The sequence below is a fragment of the Lemur catta genome, chromosome 9 (assembly GCF_020740605.2).
Source record: "Lemur catta isolate mLemCat1 chromosome 9, mLemCat1.pri, whole genome shotgun sequence".
NCBI classification, from domain to species: Eukaryota; Metazoa; Chordata; class Mammalia; order Primates; family Lemuridae; genus Lemur; species Lemur catta.
This window is the reverse complement of record NC_059136.1, coordinates 73,714,882-73,734,357: the sequence shown is the minus strand read 5'-3', so window position 1 is coordinate 73,734,357 and position 19,476 is coordinate 73,714,882. Positions and strand designations below refer to the sequence as shown.

The 19,476-nt window shown below is 41.9% G+C and overlaps 1 protein-coding gene across 1 annotated transcript in view; it reads right to left on the bottom strand.

Annotated features, from left to right (window-relative positions):
* Positions 1–19,476, bottom strand: part of ZNF704 (zinc finger protein 704) — a 218,221-nt gene that overhangs the window by 20,085 nt on the left and 178,660 nt on the right. Inside the window, exons 5-7 of the mRNA XM_045561438.1 lie at positions 11,234–11,334; positions 7,039–7,306; positions 2,194–2,298 (exon numbers count right to left, since the gene is read on the bottom strand). Coding sequence (XP_045417394.1) covers positions 2,194–2,298; positions 7,039–7,306; positions 11,234–11,334 — 474 coding nt within the window. The remainder of the gene's footprint in view (positions 1–2,193; positions 2,299–7,038; positions 7,307–11,233; positions 11,335–19,476) is intronic.

Here is a 19,476-nt window from a genome sequence, read left to right as displayed (position 1 = left end):
TTAGATCCCACCTGGCTCCTCGTCTTCTAAGGGGCTGAACTGAAACTCTTAGAGAATTCAGGGACAGTTGCTGGCACCCAGATAGTGTGCATGTGACAGTCCTATGTCTGTGGTGTGGACCGTCAGGAGCCAGCCCACCAGGAGAAGGGAGAGGACAAGAAGCACCCACTTACTTTTTTAAAGCACTGATAGAGAGTTTAGCAACATAAAGAACATTCCTAGTTGTAATGTTCTTGTTTTTCTAGAGTAGAACAAAAGCCTTTGAAAATACCACCACCACCCTTATCTTACCTTTACATCGGAATGGCAAGCTTGACTGCCTTAACAGTCTGAAGTCTTTGCTGAAACAGATTACATCACCAGAAAGATTGGAAATTTTCCAGTGAAAGAATAAATTAGAAGCTGGCATAGCCAGTGAATCCAATCACTCTATACTTTCTGTCAAAGCTCTTCTCTAGAATGCCCTTGGTAAACAGAGAGTGAAATGAGGGACTTCTGTGAAAAATCGAGGGTACTGAGATGAGGGGAGAGGTATACACAGTGTCCAGAGCAGAGTTTTAAAATTTCATTGTTGAAAAACAAACAATAGAAGGCATCCTGCTGGCATCCTACTGTGTAAGACATTTAGGAACTGGGGAGGACATGTAGCTATTAATGGTAAAAACTATTTAGAATGATTTTTCTATACTTCAGAAGGAGATGATTTAATTAAGAAAGCAAAGGGGAAAAAAATATTCTGGTTTGGTTGGTCCCAGAGGTAATTTGAAAAGAGGGTTGAGCTGGGCTACTCCATCTACACGCTATGCTTGTCTTTACAGCAGTGAGCAATATGGTGCATGCTCTTGAAAATTCTTCCCAAGTCAAAGGCAGGAGTTAACAGGATGCAAAACAGCAGGTCTCCGTAATTATGGAATTGCAGCTGCCATTCTAGGTGAACACAAAAGGGTTTTCTCAAATGTAATATTGAGAGCCATTGTGGGTCTCTTCCTACCAAAGAAAAAAGTCCCCCAAAGGACAGATTGTTAACCTCTGACACCCACTTCAGTGGATCAATGTTCTTGCCAGAAGCAAAACTAATATTGACACATCTAAACTGCTCTCTTCTAATGTCTACCAACAAGGTCACTCTTGCAGAGCTACCAGTATTTACTACTATTCAATGAAACAGGAGACTTTACTCCAGATCCATGGTATTGTTTAAAAATCTCATTCCAGGAGTATTTTCTGGAAGCCACCATTTCCCAAATTGCTGCCAGCAGGATGCTTTTTATTGTTGGCTATTCCTCTATGAATTTTAATAAATATTCATTGACAGAGCACAGCATAATTCATTCAGCCACTTTCATTTTTATCAGCTCCACAGAAGGCTTTAGACTTTGCTAGAAACCTCTGGGAGTTGCCAGTGGTTGACAATAAGCTTTTGTGAGGTCCTTAGGGAGTGGGGAGAAGAGAAAATAAGGTTAAGATCTGTTATCATAAGCCACTTTCTAAACCTTATCAGGAGTGATACACCTCTGTGAGCATCAACAGTGTGCAGGTCTATGGCTACTCCGTGATAAGCTATAAAAGACCCAATATACTGTTAAATGAATGGTTAGGAATCAAGTTAATTCATAGTGATTTGCCAGACAGCAATCATTTAATATGTCAAATCAATTCTTATGTACTACTTAAATCTGATTGCATATTTCAGCACCCATTTATTTTCAAATTATCCATCAGCATGGATTATTCAGACTTTGAAAAAAAAAATGATTTCAATTTTTTTTGAGCCTTCAAAATGACATACCTACAAAATAATTTCAAAGTAATAAATTTTACAAAGTCACTTATAATGATAAATACCATCTTTTCTATACAAAGTCTGAGTTTAGCTGTTAATTTTATAGTCTTTTGGAAACAAATATACTACCAACACAAAAAAATCTCAATACATTTCCAAGTTGTTTATCAACAGTTGAAATTCTCTTCTAGTTTTCTAAAATACTGGTCAAAACACCTTTTTGTAGAGAAGCTGGGCCTATGTGGATCATAAGATGCCTTGTTGATGAGTTTACAAATATCATTTAAGAAATATAGTACTTCTGGCATTCTGACTTTTGTCTTTTTCTTGCATGTTTCCTCAGTTTGTTCTCTAAATTTACTCTAAATTGGCTTTGACCAGATTTCTGGCTTTTTTGTTTTTCTACTTACTGGAATGCCTGTGAAAGTGACCGGAGGAGACTGCCAGGAAATGCTGAAGCTGCTGCCATTGGGGGTGAACTTGGCCGATCCTGGAATGGTCACAGGGGGTGTGGCCTGTTAAATAAAAAACAGAGAAAGCTGTTATGAAGGAACATTTGCCCTCAGAGCCTGAAGCTCTCATTACCAAAGGAGGGCCTCAGAAATGGTTTCAGCTGTATTAATAACTTAGACTAATTGTATAATAGGAGGAGATTAAACAGGGTCAAAGAGAGTAGCTAGAAATAAACTTTTTATATATGTAAGCAACCTAGCTAACGTATAAAAGGAGATGGGTTTTGATTGCTAATATTGGAAAAGAAATTTTATTCATATATAAATATACCTATTTTATTATCCCTGTGAGATAAAATTCCTATCATACTGGGAAATATACATTTTTATACTGTGATGGTGGGTGTGTAAATTGGTACATCATTTTGGGAGGGTAATTTGGCAATATGTGTCAAAATTCTCATTTTGTGTATTAGATATTCCACTTCTAGAAATTCTTTCTAAGGAAATGGACACAAGGATATTCTTTGCACAACCATATATTATTAAAAAAACTGGAAACAACACAAATGCCCAGTAATAGGGAAAGAGGTAAATATTAGGCCATTAAATATGAAATGTCTGATTTTGAATCAAAGTTTAGTTTATTATATCTCAAACAAGAACCAGTACAATTAATCAAAGGATGCACCTAAACTACTGACACAGTTTTGCCATCTTAACGGTAGCTTGTTTATGCCAGCAGTGAAGAAGCCTGGAGAGCAGGTGGTGATGAAATCACAAAAGGTGTTTTCCACAGCTTGCTGAGAATTGAGTACTTTTCCTTGCAAGAAGTGGTCCAAAGCCTGGAAGAAGTGGTAGTCAGTTGGTGCAAGGTCTGGTGAATACGGTGGATGACACAGAGTTTCCAAGTCCAACCTTGTAGTTTGAGCAGCATTGTTTGTGTGACATGTGGTCCAGTGTTGTCTTGCAAGAGAATCGGCCAATCTTGGCTGCTTAATCAAAAGCATCCTCATCATTTCATCCAACTGTTGCAGTAGACATCTGCTGTAATGGACTGACCAGGTTTCATGAAGCTGTAGTGGATAATATCAGTGCTAGACCACCAAACAGACATCATTAGTTTTTTTTGATGAAGATTCCATTTTGGACTGTGTTTTGGCACTTCATTTTTATCTAACTATTGTGCTGAATGCTTGCAATTGTCAAAAAGAATCCATTTTTCATCACATGTAACAATATGGTGTAGAAATGGTTCACCTTTATGTCGTGACAGCAAAGAGAGGCAAGCTTTGAGATGATTTCTCTTCAGGTGCTCCTTTAATTCAACAGAACCCATCTACCCAGTGTCTTTGCCAATTTGTTTCAAACAGTCCAATATTGTTGGAATAGTAATGTCAAACCTTGCTGCTAATTCATGCGTAGGTTGAGATGGATTCACTTCCACTATAGCTTTCAGCTTATCATTATCCACCTTGGTCTCAGGTCGCCCACATGCTCATTTTCAAGATTACAATCACCAGATTGGAATTTCTCAAACCATCGACGTACTGTGCATTCATTAGCCACATCCTTCGCAAATACTCCATTGATATTTTGAACTGTCTGTGCAGCTTTGGTTCTATGATGGAACTCTAATATTCAAAAATGACACAGATTTTTGACTTATCCATGGTTTCACAAAAATTTTTCTAAAACAAATTTGGTAATCACAAGCCAAACCAAGTATTTGAAAGAATGAGGATGTACCTTTCACAATAAAAATAAAACAAGAAGTGTGAAAGTGAAATGTCAGAGATATCAACTGTCAAACTTAGTACTTAAGGAAATCGGACATTTCATACTTATTAATATAAGACACTCAACAGCAGAAAATCAAATAATCCCATGAAAAAGTGGGCAAAGGATCTGAATAGACATTTCTCAAAAGAACACATATAAATGGGCAGTAGGTACATGAAAAAATGCTCAACATCACTAATCATCAGGGAAATGCAAATCAAAACCACAGTGAGATATCATCTTACCCCAGTTAGAATGGCTATTATTAGATAAAATATAACAGATGCTGGTGAGGATGCAGAGAAGAGAGAACATTTATACACTGTTGGTAGGAACGTAAATTAGTACAGCCATTATGGAAAACAGCATGGAGATTTCTCAAAAAACTAAAAATAAAACTACTATACAATCCAGCAATCCTATTACTGGATATTTATCCAAAGGAAAGGAAGTCAGTATATCAAAGGGATACCTAAACCCCCAAGTTTATTGCAGCACTATTCATAATAGCAAAGATACGAAATCAATCTAAGTGTCCGTCAATGGATGAATGGATAAAGAAAATATGGTATATGTACATAATGGAGTACTATTTGGTTATAAAAAGGAAAGAAATCCTGTCATTTGCAGCAACATGGATGGAACTGGAGGTCATTATGTTAAGTGAAATATGCCATACACAGAAAGACAAACACTGTATGTTCTCACTCATATGTGGGATCTAAAAAAATTGATCTCATGCAGGTAGAAAGTAGATTGATAAGTTACTAGAGGTGGAGAAAGATGTGGGTGGGGGGCAATCAGAGAGGTTGGTTAATGGGTACAAAAATATAGTTAGAAGGAATAAGATCTAATGTTCAATAGCACAATAGGGTGACTATAATTAACAATAATATATTTTATATTTCAAAATAGCTAGAAGAAAGGACTTGAAATGTCCCTAACACACAAGTGGATATATTAAATCTCTGACTTGATCAGTACACACCCTCTGCATGTAACAAAATATTACATGTACCTCATAAATATGTACAAATATTATGTATCAATTAAAAATGCTGTTGCTGAAGCAGACTCATTGGCATGGGAAAATATTCATGATATACTAAGTAGAAAAACCAAAGCCATAGTAAAAACAGTACCACAATGGATCCCTTTTGAAAAATGTGTATATATAGAGAACAAAATTTTGAAGGACATATAAAAAGTATTAACCAAAGGGCTCTCTGGAATTAGGGATGAATTTTCATTCTTTGCTGCATTTTTTTCTTTTTTTTTGAGACAGAGTCTCACTTTGTTGCCTGGGCTAGAGTGCCGTGGCATCAGCCTAGCTCACAGCAACCTCAAACTCCTGGGCTTAAGCAATCCTTCTGCCTCAGCCTCCCGAGTAGCTGGGACTACAGGCATGCACCACCATGCCCGGCTAATTTTTTCTATATATTTTTAGTTGTCCAGATAATTTCTGTCTATTTTTAGTAGAGACAGGGTCTCGCTCTTGCTCAGGCTGGTCCCGAACTCCTGAGCTCAAACGATCCACCCGCCTCGGCCTCCCAGAGTGCTAGGATTACAGGCGTGAACCACCGCACCCGGCCTTTGCTGCATTTTTAATATTTTCTATGCTAAACATTTATAATATCTATAAACAGAAAAGTCCCAATATCATGAAAGGTCCTTCCTTTGGGAAGGACCTGCTAGATCACCTAATGTGTGTTCCAACTCTCTCATTATATAGATGAGCAAAGTGATTGAATTAAGTTGGTTCAAGCCCATGATTTCTGACCAAAGTGCAATGCTGAAAAATAAAAAGAATGAATTAATTATAATAAAATTTATTGCACCAACTAATCATTAGCTTTATTCCATTGCTCTTGAGTTTAAGTCTGCTATGTAAGTGGTTGAATTCTTCCCCTATAGGTTTAGTTTTTCTAATTACGACATATTTTCTAGTGACAGTGGTTTTGTAATTGACACCACTGGAAAGTATTTTGGCAATACACAGCAAAAGACATAAATTGCTCAATCATATTATACCCTCTAACTCAATAATTACTCTTTTGAGAATTTAAAGAAAAAAAAAGCTGAAGACACAGAACACAGAGATGTTCCTAGTGGAGTTATTAATGATGGTGAAAAAACTGGATAGATTAAAAAGTAAATAACTAACAATATGAATGATTACAATAATTTTGTGCTTCAATTTAATTGGATGCTATTCAGTCATATGGAAAGGTTTTTTTGTAAAACAAGGGTGGGAGAACATCCTTTACAAGTATGTAAAGGAGATTTTTGAAAGTTATATATGGTAGTTAAGAATTGTGGAAAAAATATTTTCTTAAAATTTGAATGTGTTGAGGGGAAAAAAAGGAGTTTTAACCATGTCCTGAATTTGCAGGATTTGTCCCTATGGTCTTGTCGGACTTTAGCATGATTCAGAATCCCCGGAGGGCCGGTCACAACACAGAATGCTGGGCTCCATCCGAGCTTCTGATCCAGTAGGTCTGGAGGGCCCCCAATAATTTACATTTCTAACAAGCTCCCAGGTGGTGCTGACACTGTTGATCTGGGGAACACTGAAAACCACTACTCTAATCTGAGAAGTTTAATTACCCATTTAAAAGGCAGGGCATGAAGTCCCAGACTCGGGGTGCAGGGTGATTGTGTCATTGTGCCAAAGCTTTCCCATGCTCACCTTTTCATTTATTCTATTTTTTTATTTAACACACACGTGTAACGTGCCAGGCACCATTCTGGGGGCTTTCCAATATTAAGGATTTTAATCCTCATAGCTACCTCTAAGGGATTGGATCTGCAGTCAGCATTGAGGAGCCTGAGAATAACCCACAGGGACCCCATCTGTGTGAGACCTTGGTTTTTAAAAGGAGAAAAAGAAAAAGAAACGAAGTTGCCAGGCTGCAGTGTGTGGTGCTGTTTTTCTACCGAGTTATCTTTTACTCACAGGCCAGATGGCTACTGCTTTTGGTCAAGGTCAGAGTGATTACTCTCACGTCCCCTGCAAGTCACCTGGTAAGCATGGTCGGTGTGCACGAGGTAGAGGGTGGTGGGCGCTGAGCGGCTCAAGGGCGTCATCAGTTTAGTCTCGGTTTTGGCACAAGGAGTTTCTGTTCGGCTTGAATCTGGGATGGGGAAAGTAGGAGGCGAAGCCAGGGACTGGGAAGGTGAGACCGGGGCCAGGCTGCTCAGTCCTTCAGCCACTGAGTCTGTGTTCAGCTTGATCTCAGTGTAGTAAAAGTCCTCTTCTCCATCACTGTAGTCAGAGTCCCCGACACGCCTAGCACAAAGACAGCAAAACAATCGTACTAAGCCAATCTGTTTTTTTGCCTCGAAATCTTGCACATGCTGTTAACCTCTGCCTAGAATGCTTTTCCTCTCTCTTGTCTGCCTGGCAAATTCTTGCTTATCATATAACACTCAACTGTCTACTTCCAGAGAAGCCTTCATGACCTCTTAAAGCAATTCACTCATTCAATCAATAATTCAACAACAATTTATTGAGACTCTATTATGTCCAGGCACTGTTCTAGAGTCTCCTGATATCACAGTGAACAAAGCATAGACCCTGCCCTGATGGAACTTTTAGTCTAGGCGAGGAGGCAGACAAGGAACCCATAAAGAAATAGATAGTTAACATATCGGGTGTTGATAAGTCCTAGAAAGAAAAACTAAGCAGCAAAAGAGTGACCTTAATCAGGGAAGTGATTGGGCGGGGGGCACTATTTTAAATATTCAGGGGAAGCCCCTTGAGGAGGTGACATCTGAGCAGGGACCCACCTAAATGAAGTGCAGGAGAGAACATAATGGAACTCTTGGGAATAATGTACCAGGGAAGGGCGACATGGAGCCCCCAAGTGGGCAGGCCTGGTGTTTTCTAAGAAGGCCGAGAGGCCAGAGCACACGGGAGTGATGGAGCTCAGGGCACCAGGGAGTGATGAGAAGAGCGAGGACCAGGCAGGGGCCAGATCACGTAGGGCTTTGTGACCCACGGCAATGGCTTAGCTTATATTCTGAATGTGATGAGAGCCACTGGGGGTTTTGAGAAATCTAACTTATTTCGAAAAGAAATATCCAAATCACTATGGATTTTGTCTAGAAAATAGAGGGCAGGAGGGCAAGAGCAGGAGCAAGAAGCCACGGAGGAGCTGTTGTCGGCAATAACCCAGACGGGCACTGACGGGGCCTGGCCAGGGCTGCAGCCGCAGGAGTGATGAGAAATCACGTTCTGGATGTATTCTGGAGGTTAGGCGTTAGGGCTTAACTCCTAACTGTTCGTTCTCTGCGCTCCCTTTGAAGTGTGCTCATTCTTTAGTTAATGACTTGCCACCTTTCTGTAATTTTTTAAAACCCCTTTGTTGCCTCACTGTGACGGTGATTCTCCAGGGCTGTCTTGTTCATCTTTGTGTCACCCCACACATGTCACGGTACTTGGCACAGAGTAGATGCCTATTAAATGTGGAACGAAGGCATGAATGAATGAATGAAAGAAGCTGAGGTTGGAGCATAGTGATTAAGAGCATGGATTCTGGGCTTGGACTTCCTAGGTTCAAATCCTGACTCTGACACTTTCTAGCTGTTTGTGTGATTTCGGCAGCCTCCGCATAGCTTCTGTGCCTCAGTTTCTTTATTTGTAAAATGACTGTTGTGAGGATCAAGCAAATAAATATAAAGTTCTTAGAAATGTACCTGACACATAATAAGCACTATGTGTTTATGAAATAAAAATAAGGACAATGTCAGCAGGTCTTAATTTTTACTATGATCAGGAAAAATATCTTCTCGGGTGCTTTCTAAGTTCTTCTTCCTGAGACACACTACATTGTACTTTTCCACAGAAAGTTTTGACTAAAATAAAATAACCGTCCATAACCTCAGAAAACATTTATTAGATTTGTTAATTTCTGGAGGAGCAGATTACTGGTTCAGAACAAACTTTTCTCGATTAATGATCCCTATGTAGAACCTAAAATAAAAATCCACCCCCTACCTCTCCCCAGGCCTTTCTGGCTTGTCCCAGCCTAGTTCCATTTCCCCTGAGCTCCCAGGCTGAGGCGTCTGGGGAGGTGTCTTTGTGCCATATCAGGTCTGGCGGGCTTGGCGTTCAGACCAGCATACCATTAAAGACCCCAGAGAATGGGACAAAGAATGAGCGTCTGTTCTATTCCTGTCCCCACTTCCTTTCCAGTTAAAGGCTGGCTGAGTTGCTGCTGGCTGCCAAGTGCTACTAATAGACACACAGGCCTGGGGGAAACTGTGTGTCCTACATGGGGATAAATCAGGACCAGCCCTGGTATATGAGAATGGAGTGAGATTTAAGAGAAAAACAGTGTGTTTTTTTTATACTGGCAAGGTGTGCACTGAAGCTACATCAGATGCAAGGATGTGTCTCCTTTGGGCTTTGATATGCTTCCTCCCTCACCTCCTCCCCCAACAGCCAATACTCATTCAAAATGTCCCATCATCCTGGAGTCATGCGACTGAGCTCAGGGATTAAGGCAGAGGCACGTTCTCTCTTCCAGGCCATGACAGAGCTCCGGCCCCGGGCTTCATAAACACAGACTGCCTGTGCAGTCCTGCACCCCCAGGCCTGCTCCTGCGTGGTGGCTGGCAGGGCTGTGAACCATAATTCACCACGGCAATTCTAAAAGCACATCAGTAAGAAGGGGGACTTGGGAAAGCAAATAAAGTGGCTGCATTTTGAATTCCACCCACTGTGAGAGCACCCCGGGAGCTCAAAGGAAAATCAGGTGATGCCACTTACAGTCTATAAATACATATACACAGCATGTGCCTCCGAGTGGGGCTGAATAGGATTCAATTTTCTGGGCAGGCATACTTTAAAACAAATACTCTACCTCTTGGCTATAGCTTTGGGAAGTTCTCGAAACCTTTAAATAACTGAGCGGTTTACATTGTGAACTGTCTGGACAATGAGATTTGAGGGGAGACTCCACAGGCTTTCCTTCCCCGAAGGTTTGAGGAACAGGAATGAGGGTGTTCTGCCACCTGCAGGTATTTCAATGTGGTATTTCTAGACAGGAAGGTGGACCCTCTGGCTGGGGGAGCGGAAGCCCAGCCTTGCTGGCCACATTCCAGTCCTTGGTGACCTCCTGGGTGCTCTGGAAGGCTCTGGTGTATCCCTAAATATCAGCCTGAAGGGTTAGAGAGGTAGATCCCTGTTTCTCTCCAGTTGCTGATAAAGCAACCCTCACAGGTTAGCAACATCACCTTAGAACCTGTTTTTACCTTCTGCCTATACCACTTGTTATGGACGATGCATTTCCTAAATTTCTTCCTTGCTGGGTAAAGTGACTGTTTCGTTTTATTTCTCTACACTTACCTTGCTGAAAGGACTCTTCTGTGTCCAAGCATGCGAGCGCCTGGTCACGCATTTGTGTTTGCCTATGAACACTGGTGATGGCTTATGGCTTCCCAAGGTCCCTTCTAAGTCCCAGCCCCCTGGACAAGAAAGACTTAGGGTGACAGCACAAGACTGCTGGACCATCACTGCCCCCCTGGGGTGACCCCTAACCACTGCGGTTCCTAAAGATTCATTTTATCTTTCCTTTAGAAAGGTTGTTATATCATACGAGGAAAAGTGTAGATTTTTACAAATAAAGGGCTTATTTAAGCAAACGAAAGTGATCGAACCAGATCATCAGGATTTATAAGAACAGCAACAGCAGAATTGATGGTATGATTCTTCAACCCTTTTTAGGCTACATATGCCTTTGAGGCTCAAAGTCATGAATATTCTCCATGGGAAAAAGAAATGCACATTTCATTTTACAGATAATTTCAGGGGGTTCAAGGACCCCTTGAAGTCCAACCACAGATTCCAGGTGAGGAACCCCTAACCCTAGTATTTTATACTTTACAAGTATCTCTCACATAGATTTTGTCTTTTATCTTCACAGATGACCCTGTAGAGCTTGCATTATTCATTTTCAGAGGGAACTGGGCTCAGAGCAGTGACTCAGTAAGCAAACTTGGGAGACTTTAGGATGTTAAATCCTTGTTCTTTCCACTGTGCCACAGTGGCCTATATTATCTACAGTGGCCATCTTTTAGGGATTAGCAAGACCGAGCCAGCCCAGGGTCCAGAACTTTCAAGGCACAGTGTGGTGCGCAATTGCTGAGTGTGGGCGGCCCCAGACTGAGCTGACGGAGACTACAAGCAGCTCTGCAGGGAGGGACGTCTCACCCCAGATGGATGGTCCGGATGTGTTTCTGGATACCTGCCGCAGTGCTCAGCACCTTCCCACAGTTTTTCCAGAGGCATTTGAACATCACCTTCATGGAGTTCTATAAAGGGGAGAGAAAGTTACATCAATGTGAAAACTATTTTCTCTCAGTATTTTCTTTCTGTCATCACAACATAACTTTTCCCTTCATTGGAAAAGTAACAGCTTCCCATCTCTTGACTATAACTCAGCACACTGTTCTAGGACTCCCCACCCCACCAGGCTGGTGAGTGTCTTGGTGACCTCAGATATTTTCCCACATTCTTCTTGAGAACTGAGCTCTGCTGGAATATTCCAGATCACATTCATGCCCTTTAGACTGTAAAAATAGTGGCTAACATCCACTGGGAGTGTTCACTATGTGCCAGGTGCTGTTTTAGGTATTTATCTCATTTAATCCTAAGAGATAGGTGCTATTATTATTATTTTTATTTTTTTTGAGACAGAGTCTCACTCTGTTGCCCGGGCTAGAGTGCCGTGGCATCAGCCTAGCTCACAGCAACCTCAAACTCCTGGGCTCAAGCGATCCTCCTGCCTCAGCCTCCCGAGTAGCTGGGACTACAGGCATGTGCCACCATGCCCGGCTAATTTTTTCTATATATGTTTTTAGCTGTCCATATAATTTCTTTCTATTTTTAGTAGAGACAGGGTCTTGCTCTTGCTCAGGGTGGTCTCAAATTCCTGAGCTCAAACAATCCAACTGCCTCGGCCTCCCAGAGTGCTAGGATTACAGGCATGAGCCACCACGCCCAGCCAGGTGCTATTATTAATCTCCATTGTACAGGTGCATAGAGAGCTTCAGTGAAAAGCATCCAGTCAATGCACTGGCTGCTGGCAACACTGGAATACGAATCCAGGGAGTCTGGCTCCAGAAACCATCCTCTCCACCAGTACACAATTCTACCTTCTTCAATGAGGGTCCCAGTATTTTCCAAAACAGTCTAGTGCTACAATTGAGAGCACTGATTTAGGACTTATTTATTAAGTCCTCAGTGCTCTTATTTATAAAGTAGGAACAGTAATAGTACCTGTCTCACAGGGTTATTGTGAGGATTAAATGAGGTCGTGGAAGTGAATCAGTTAGCAGAATATGGACAGGAGTAATCATTCAAGCCAATAGCAGCCATTATGGTATCATTATGATTATGCTTCCTGCAGTGAATTTCATAGGGAATGAGTTTTCTCCAGGGAGGGCCCTTGTCATTGGGGTGCCATCTCTTTGCTGACTGTTCCCTTGGGCTCGGTGACAGTCCCTTCCATGTTACTCACTAAGCCCCATATCCTTTTTCTCCTGAGCACACGGCTGGACCTCATTTCCCAGCCTTTTTTGCAGTCAGGTGGGCTCACATGACTGAATTAGGGCCGTTGGAATGTGGGCAGAAGTGACATTCCTCCTAAGCCTCGCCCCACTACTCCCACCTCACCACACTACTTCCCAATGTCACCCCCCAGCCCATTCTGTTGACTAGATGCAAAGGGCACCCGAGGATTGAGGGGGCAGCAGAACCACTGGATCAGGGGCTCTTAATCTTTTGTTTGCCGTGAGCCCTTTTGGAAGTCTGGTGAAACCTATGGACCCTTGCTCAGAATAGTGTGTTTAATGTTTAAAATACATAAGTTACAAAGAAAAGCAAATGTATTGAAATACAGTTATAACAACATTAATAATATTTTGTGATATGGCAACATGTATACTCCCTAACAGACTAAATAAGAAGACCTTGAAGTGGGTCTACTGTCATAATTTCAAAGTAGTGTTAAGCATAAATGATATTTCATGATAGCTACTAGAATTATGTGATATGAAATACCTATGCTTTCTATTGGGGTTGAAGTCACAGGTGGTGCTATTATTATTACAGATTGATGCCTTCAATTGTAATTGCAGGAAATATTAAATTACAGTTAAAAGGTTGGTGACAATAAGGATATACTTTTTTTTTCCCTCATCCAAGTTGACAGACTCCCTGGATTCTGTGCATCCCTTTGGGGATCTGTGGACTCCAGGGTAAGAACCCCCACACCAGAGGGAGGAGCCTGGGTCCCTGGAGAGCTGTTTGGAGCAGAGACACCCCACCTTCTTCCCCATCCCCACTGACCTGACTGGATTGTGACATGGGAAATAAATAAACCTTTATTGCATTTAAGCTACTGAGGTTTGGAAATGGGTTGTTCTGGCATAAGCCTACCCTGACCGACAAACATAGCAGCGGCGACGCCTTCCCTGAACTGATGGAACTGATGGAGCTTGGTTTACATGTCTACTAGGACTCCTGCCATCGAGTGCTTGCAGTTCCCACTGTCATACTCCCAGTTCTCCAAAGCAATTGCATGCACATTTAGAAGGTGACTGATCTGGCTACTACTGTGGGTATCAGTATCCAGATGACTTATCTAGATAGCCACTGCCACTGAAGACTTTCCCTAGGTTTCTGAATTGAAAAAGGCACTTGGAAGCTTCCAGAATTAAGGAGTGTCTGCGTGTTGGTGAATGGTTGCTTTTAGCATGGCAAGCAGAGGACAGAGCCTGGCAGCACGTTGCTGCAGTCTGCTAGAGCAGATCAATGACAATGGAAAAAGCCCACCGTTCCTGGGAGCTTCATGAACCCGGTGGCCTGCTGTGCCCCAGAGGCTCTGCCCGGGCCCTGGCATTCACAGGACAGCAACCTAGCTCTTCCTCCTATGGCGATGCTCCCCCTGCAATGTGTGGTGTTGAGCTGTAGAAGTCAGAGCTACAAGGAGCTAGAGCTGAAGCTCTTAGAGGGATGTGAAGAATCTGAGAACCAAAGATGTAATTAGGAGACTTTATAATACATGATCCTGGTGAGTCTGAGTTTATTCTAAGGAGATAGTTCACAAGTTTCAGGCTCCCTGATCTCCTTGGGCCACTAATGTAAACACAAGGGATGTAAGATGAACAAGAAAGGGTGATTTAAATTCCACCTCCAACCTCCAAGGTTCACAAAAAGGAATCCTGCTTGATATTTTTAATTCAAAGCATTATTTTATGTAAAGCATATAACTTAACACTATTATCTTAGGCCATTTTGTGTTGCCATAAAGGAATACCTGAGGCTAGTAATTTGTAAAGGAAAGAGGTTTGTTTAGCTCTGGGTTCTGCAGGCTGTATAAGAAGCATGGTACCTGCATCTGCTTGGTTTCTGGTGAGGGCTTTTGGGTGAGTCACATCATGGTGGAGGAGGCCAAAGGGGAAGCAGGAATGTGTGAAGAGGGACCAGACCTAAGGGGGCATCCTAGCTTTATGACAACCCACTCTCCTGGGAACTAATCCATTCCCCCTGACCCCACGAGAACCAATCTAGTCCCATGAGAGCAAGAACTCACTCATTACCAGGGAGGGTGGATCCTCCCAATACCACCACATTGGAGATCAAATTTCAATCTGAGACTTGGTGGGGACAAAGCAACCCTATCAGACCATGAAAAATATTAATGAACAAATCCTTATCCTAGGAATGCTTTCTGCCCAGTTTTCAAATAATGGAACTACAGTATAGAAAATATCTTCCACTTAAGGGAATTAATGACTCAAACTAAAATTACAGGTACCTGATAGTCCAAGCATCTGTCTGAAAATGAAGTCATGATAGATGAAGACACTTTTTGGTTCATTCCTAACCCTTTTGCTGATGACATTCTTTCATTCATTAAACTAAACATATATTTAGCAAGGAATACTAGGTGCTGGGGATAGAGAACAAAAAAAGAAAAGTGGCTGCTCTCGAGAAACTGAAATTCTTGTTGGGGAGAGATAGAAATTATAATGACCACCATTTCAGATACGGCATGAGGCCTCTGGAAGGTGACTTTTCAGCTGGGACCAGAAGGTTGGAAAAGGAATCAGCCAAGCTAAGGGCTGGAGTATTGCAGCCAGAGTGAAGAGTGAAATGCAAAGGCCTGAAGATGAGAAAGAGCGTGGCACGTCAGAGGGCCAGAAAGAAGGACCTGTGTTCAGCGTGAAATGAGGGAGGGAGTGATCTTTTTGAGACAAGGTGGAAAGGCAGGCCAGACCATGTGGGGTTTGTAGGTAAAGAATTTCAATTTTGTCCTAAAATAAAAGTTACTGAATGGAGTGACACTATACAATTTATGTTTTTAAAACACATTACTTGTTTTGGGGAAGAGAGCAAGTAAGGTCACCAGTGTGGATGCTACTGCAGGTTAGAGGAGATGGTGGCTTAGAAGGTTTGTCCAGCAAGGATGGAGAACAGTAGACATATTCCATACATATTTTGGAGGCAGACCCAGTAGTACTTGCTGCTGGGTTGAACATGAAGAATGATAAAAGGGTTGGTATTAAAAATGACTTCTATGTTTTAGGTTTGAATGACTAGGTGAATTGTCACTCTATTTTGGATATGTTAATTTTGAGATACCTATCATATATGAAAAGGAGGTAGCAAGCAGGACACTGGATACATCAGTGTGGAATCAGGAAAAGTCAGGCTGGAGATATAAATTTGGAGTTAGGAGCTGAAGGAGCATTTAAGACATGATGAGCTTCAGATGAGACCATCTGGGGAAAAATGTAGCTACAGATGATCAGAGGGCCCAGGACACAGCAGCATCCAATATTTTATGTTGGAGATTGAGAAGGAGCAGTCAGAAGGAATCAGGACAGTGTGCGATTAAAATCACAAACAGAACAAAGTGTTTCAGGAAGGAAGTTGTGACCAACTGCATTGATGACTGGGACGTGCCCCTTGGGTTCAGTATTCGGAGGCTGCTGGTGGCCCAGACGGCAGCAGGTCTCCCAGAGTGGCGGGAACGGAAGTCAGACTGGCATGGACTGAAGAGGAAGTGGGATGTAAGGAAATGGACAGAGTAAGTGCCAACATTTTCAAGAAGTTTTGCTGATCTATGAGCAGCCAAGGGAGGGTTTATAAACAGTGATACTAAAGGAAGTTTTTATGCTGATGGCAACAACTGCAGAGACAGGGAGAAGCTGAAGGTGCAGTAGAGATGTGGATGGGAACTACAGGTTCTTTGGGAGCCGAAGGGGAGCAGCACTCATGCCCATGGCATAGGTGGAGGGGTGGCCTTGAACCAGGCAGGACAGTTCTCCACTAGAAAAGGAAGGAAACCAGATGGTGGCTGCAGATGCTGTTAGCTTGCTGATTTGGTGCAGGAGGAGAAAAAGGCATCCTGTCTGAATGCTTCTACTTTTCCAGTGAGGTAGAAAGTGAGGTCAAAGCCGAGGACAAGGAGGGGAGGCTTGAGGAGACCTGAGAAGGATAACATAGTTGCCTTAGAGAGCTGGGAAGGAACGAGCAAAGCACAGGATACTAGCTCCATATTCGTGATGGGAAATACGATTCCAAAAAGCCATGAGACTTATCCAGTGTCATTTGATGGTTCTTACCAGTCAGTTAGATGTAGGCTTTCATAATTAGTATTTTTTACGCAAACTATAAAGCCAAATTCCTTGTACATCAGGAATTTTTTAAGGCCTCAAATTGCTGATTGTTTTAGGAGATGACAATCACAGTGGTATTTTTGTGCCATAACAAATATTATTTATAAGATTACTGTTCCTCATCCTTGTAATACTACATCAAGCATTTGTTTTTTTTTTTAAGCTGATAAGTAGCAAAGCTTGGTTCTAATTATAGAAAAATAAATGTCACTGGTTCAACTCCTTTCCTTAGTTCTTGTTCATTAGTTCAAGTAGATGATAAAGAAGTATCAAACCCCCAAATACAGTGAAGCTGACCAATGTCCTCTAAGTCGTTTGGAGTTAGTATAACTACCACTTGCAATTGTTTGTCCCCTCCTCGATCACACGGAACCTTCCTTGAGCCCCTGCTAAGGGCTCCAGAAGAAATCTGTTGCCCAATTAGGTAATGGATATGAGGAAATATGATGAACTTGCCTCCTTTTTTTCCTTCTCTTTCTCTTTTGCTGGGTTTTCAAGAGGCAAGTTGGGGATACACTAAGTAGTTTTTATTATAGCATGGTGTGCATTTTAAGAGCAACCTACACTTCTTGCCCAGAGTACTTTCTCGGTGACTAAACAGTGTCTGGATCAATAAGCATCTGTTATGCTCAACTTCAAGAAAGTTGTGTTTTGGGGCCTAAAGAGGCCATATTTGAGACATCTCAATTTATTTAAGCATTTTGTGAAATTCGCTTAGTAAATGATGCTGTCTTCAAAGAATGTTTGTCACAAAAGATTATTGTTCTATAGAATTTATACTTCCCAGCACAATTCACACTTGCTTATCTTACCTGGCTGTAAATTAACTTCCCAGGGAAGGTCCATGGTGATGCTCTGCGTGGCAGAGACTGAATTATACACAGTTTTCTCTTCACTCCATACAGTACATTTCTCTTCCAACCTTACACACCCTGTACTGGTAGTTACTTGTAGAAGGTCTAAATTCACCAGAAGAGAATGGAAAATCTGCTACAGGAGAAACTATTGTTCAATTTTTGATGACTTGGGTCATAGCATGAGCAATGAGAAGGCAACATTGCATTCTAGAGGTACAGCTAGAGAAAGTTCCTGTTGATTTGCAAGCTAGTTGCAAATGCGGACTCAGAAACATAATTGCATGTAGCGGGCAGACCATAAACGTTTCTGGGAGGCGGGACTCCCAAAAATCTTTCACAGAGGGGAAACTCTGCTTTCTACTCTACCTCTTCCTTTTGACATTCCTTTTGAATAATACATCTCACATTTCTTATCCTATTTAATACCAACCTATCAGAGCTCTGCCCTTGCAATTTGCTCATGCAAAGATAACTTTCATTACTAAATTTGGAGGGAATAGAGATTAAAAGCTTCTGAAATGCCTACAACTTTGACAATTCAACTTTTAAGAATCTATCCAAAGAAAATAATGCAAAATTCCTGCAAAGATATCTGTATAAAGGTATTCATCACACCGATGTTTTTAGACTAAGGACAAATTAGAAATAACCTAGAAGGTGACAACAGGGGATTGGTTCGATTAATTTAATGTAACTAAATATTAAGCAACTTTAAAAATGAAATTGTAAGAAAAGCTTCCTTGATGTGGAAAGTTCCCATCTATAAAGGGAACGGCTGATACCTCTATTTGACCCCATAGGTCCACACTGCCCCTTTCTGCGCCGGGCTCAACACCCCAGGAGTTGACCTTTATGCACTGCATCCACGGGTACCCTTGACCACGGATTTATGGTTGGATTTGGCCAAAGGGAGGCACTGACAGGAGGCTGAGAGGCGGAAGAGATCGGAAAGCAGGAGGGTTTTGATTCCTCCTGACCCGCTTTCTGCTAGGCCTGAAGTGAGCAGTGGCTACATTTCTCCTCTCAAAGCCACCATTTCTGTTGGGTGACCTCCCCCATGGCTATATTTCCAGAGTCCCAGTAACATTCTGGGCTCTGGAAAGCCCTCTCTTTACTTACCTCTTCAGGCTTAGGAGTGGTAACAGCCTTCCCCGGTTGTTATCCCCTGGGGTACTGCACCACCCCTACTGCTTACCCCTCCCTTGCCTATACCTTTGCAAAGGGTCTCTTCATTAAACTCCTCTCAAGCACTCCATTGGAGTGTGCTTCCTGCTCCCTGCCAGGACCTTGACTGATACAGGGGAAAAGCAGGTTATAAAAGAATATGAGTAACATAATCTTTTTTGGGGAGGAATAAGTAATGCAAAGAAAAATATATCACTGCATGGTGGAAATGTATTGCAGAGTGGCATTTATGTTAATTTCCAAATTTAAAAATTATCTTATTTTTAACTTAAAAAGTTATTTCTTTAAAAAATACTGACTTGGCCGGGCACGGTGGCTCACACCTGTAATCCTAGCACTCTGGGAGGCCAAGGTGGGAGGATCATTTGAGCTCAGGAGTTTGAGACCAGCCTGAGCAAGAGCGAGACCCCATCTCTACTAAAAATAGAAAGAAATTATCTGGACAACTAAAAATATATATACAAAAAACTAGCCGGGCATGGTGGCACATGCCTATTGTCCTAGCTACTCGGGAGACTGAGGCAGGAGGGTTGCTTGAGCCCAGGAGTTTGAGGTTGCTGTGAGCTAGGCTAACGCCACGGCACTCTAGCCCAGGCAACAGAGTGAGACTCTGTCTCAAAAAAAAAAAAAAAAAATACTGACTTGACTAATGTTGCTTGACTAACTTTGGGAATAAAAGTATACTAGTGGGGTTACCTCAACTTTAATGAAATCAAGCAGCTTC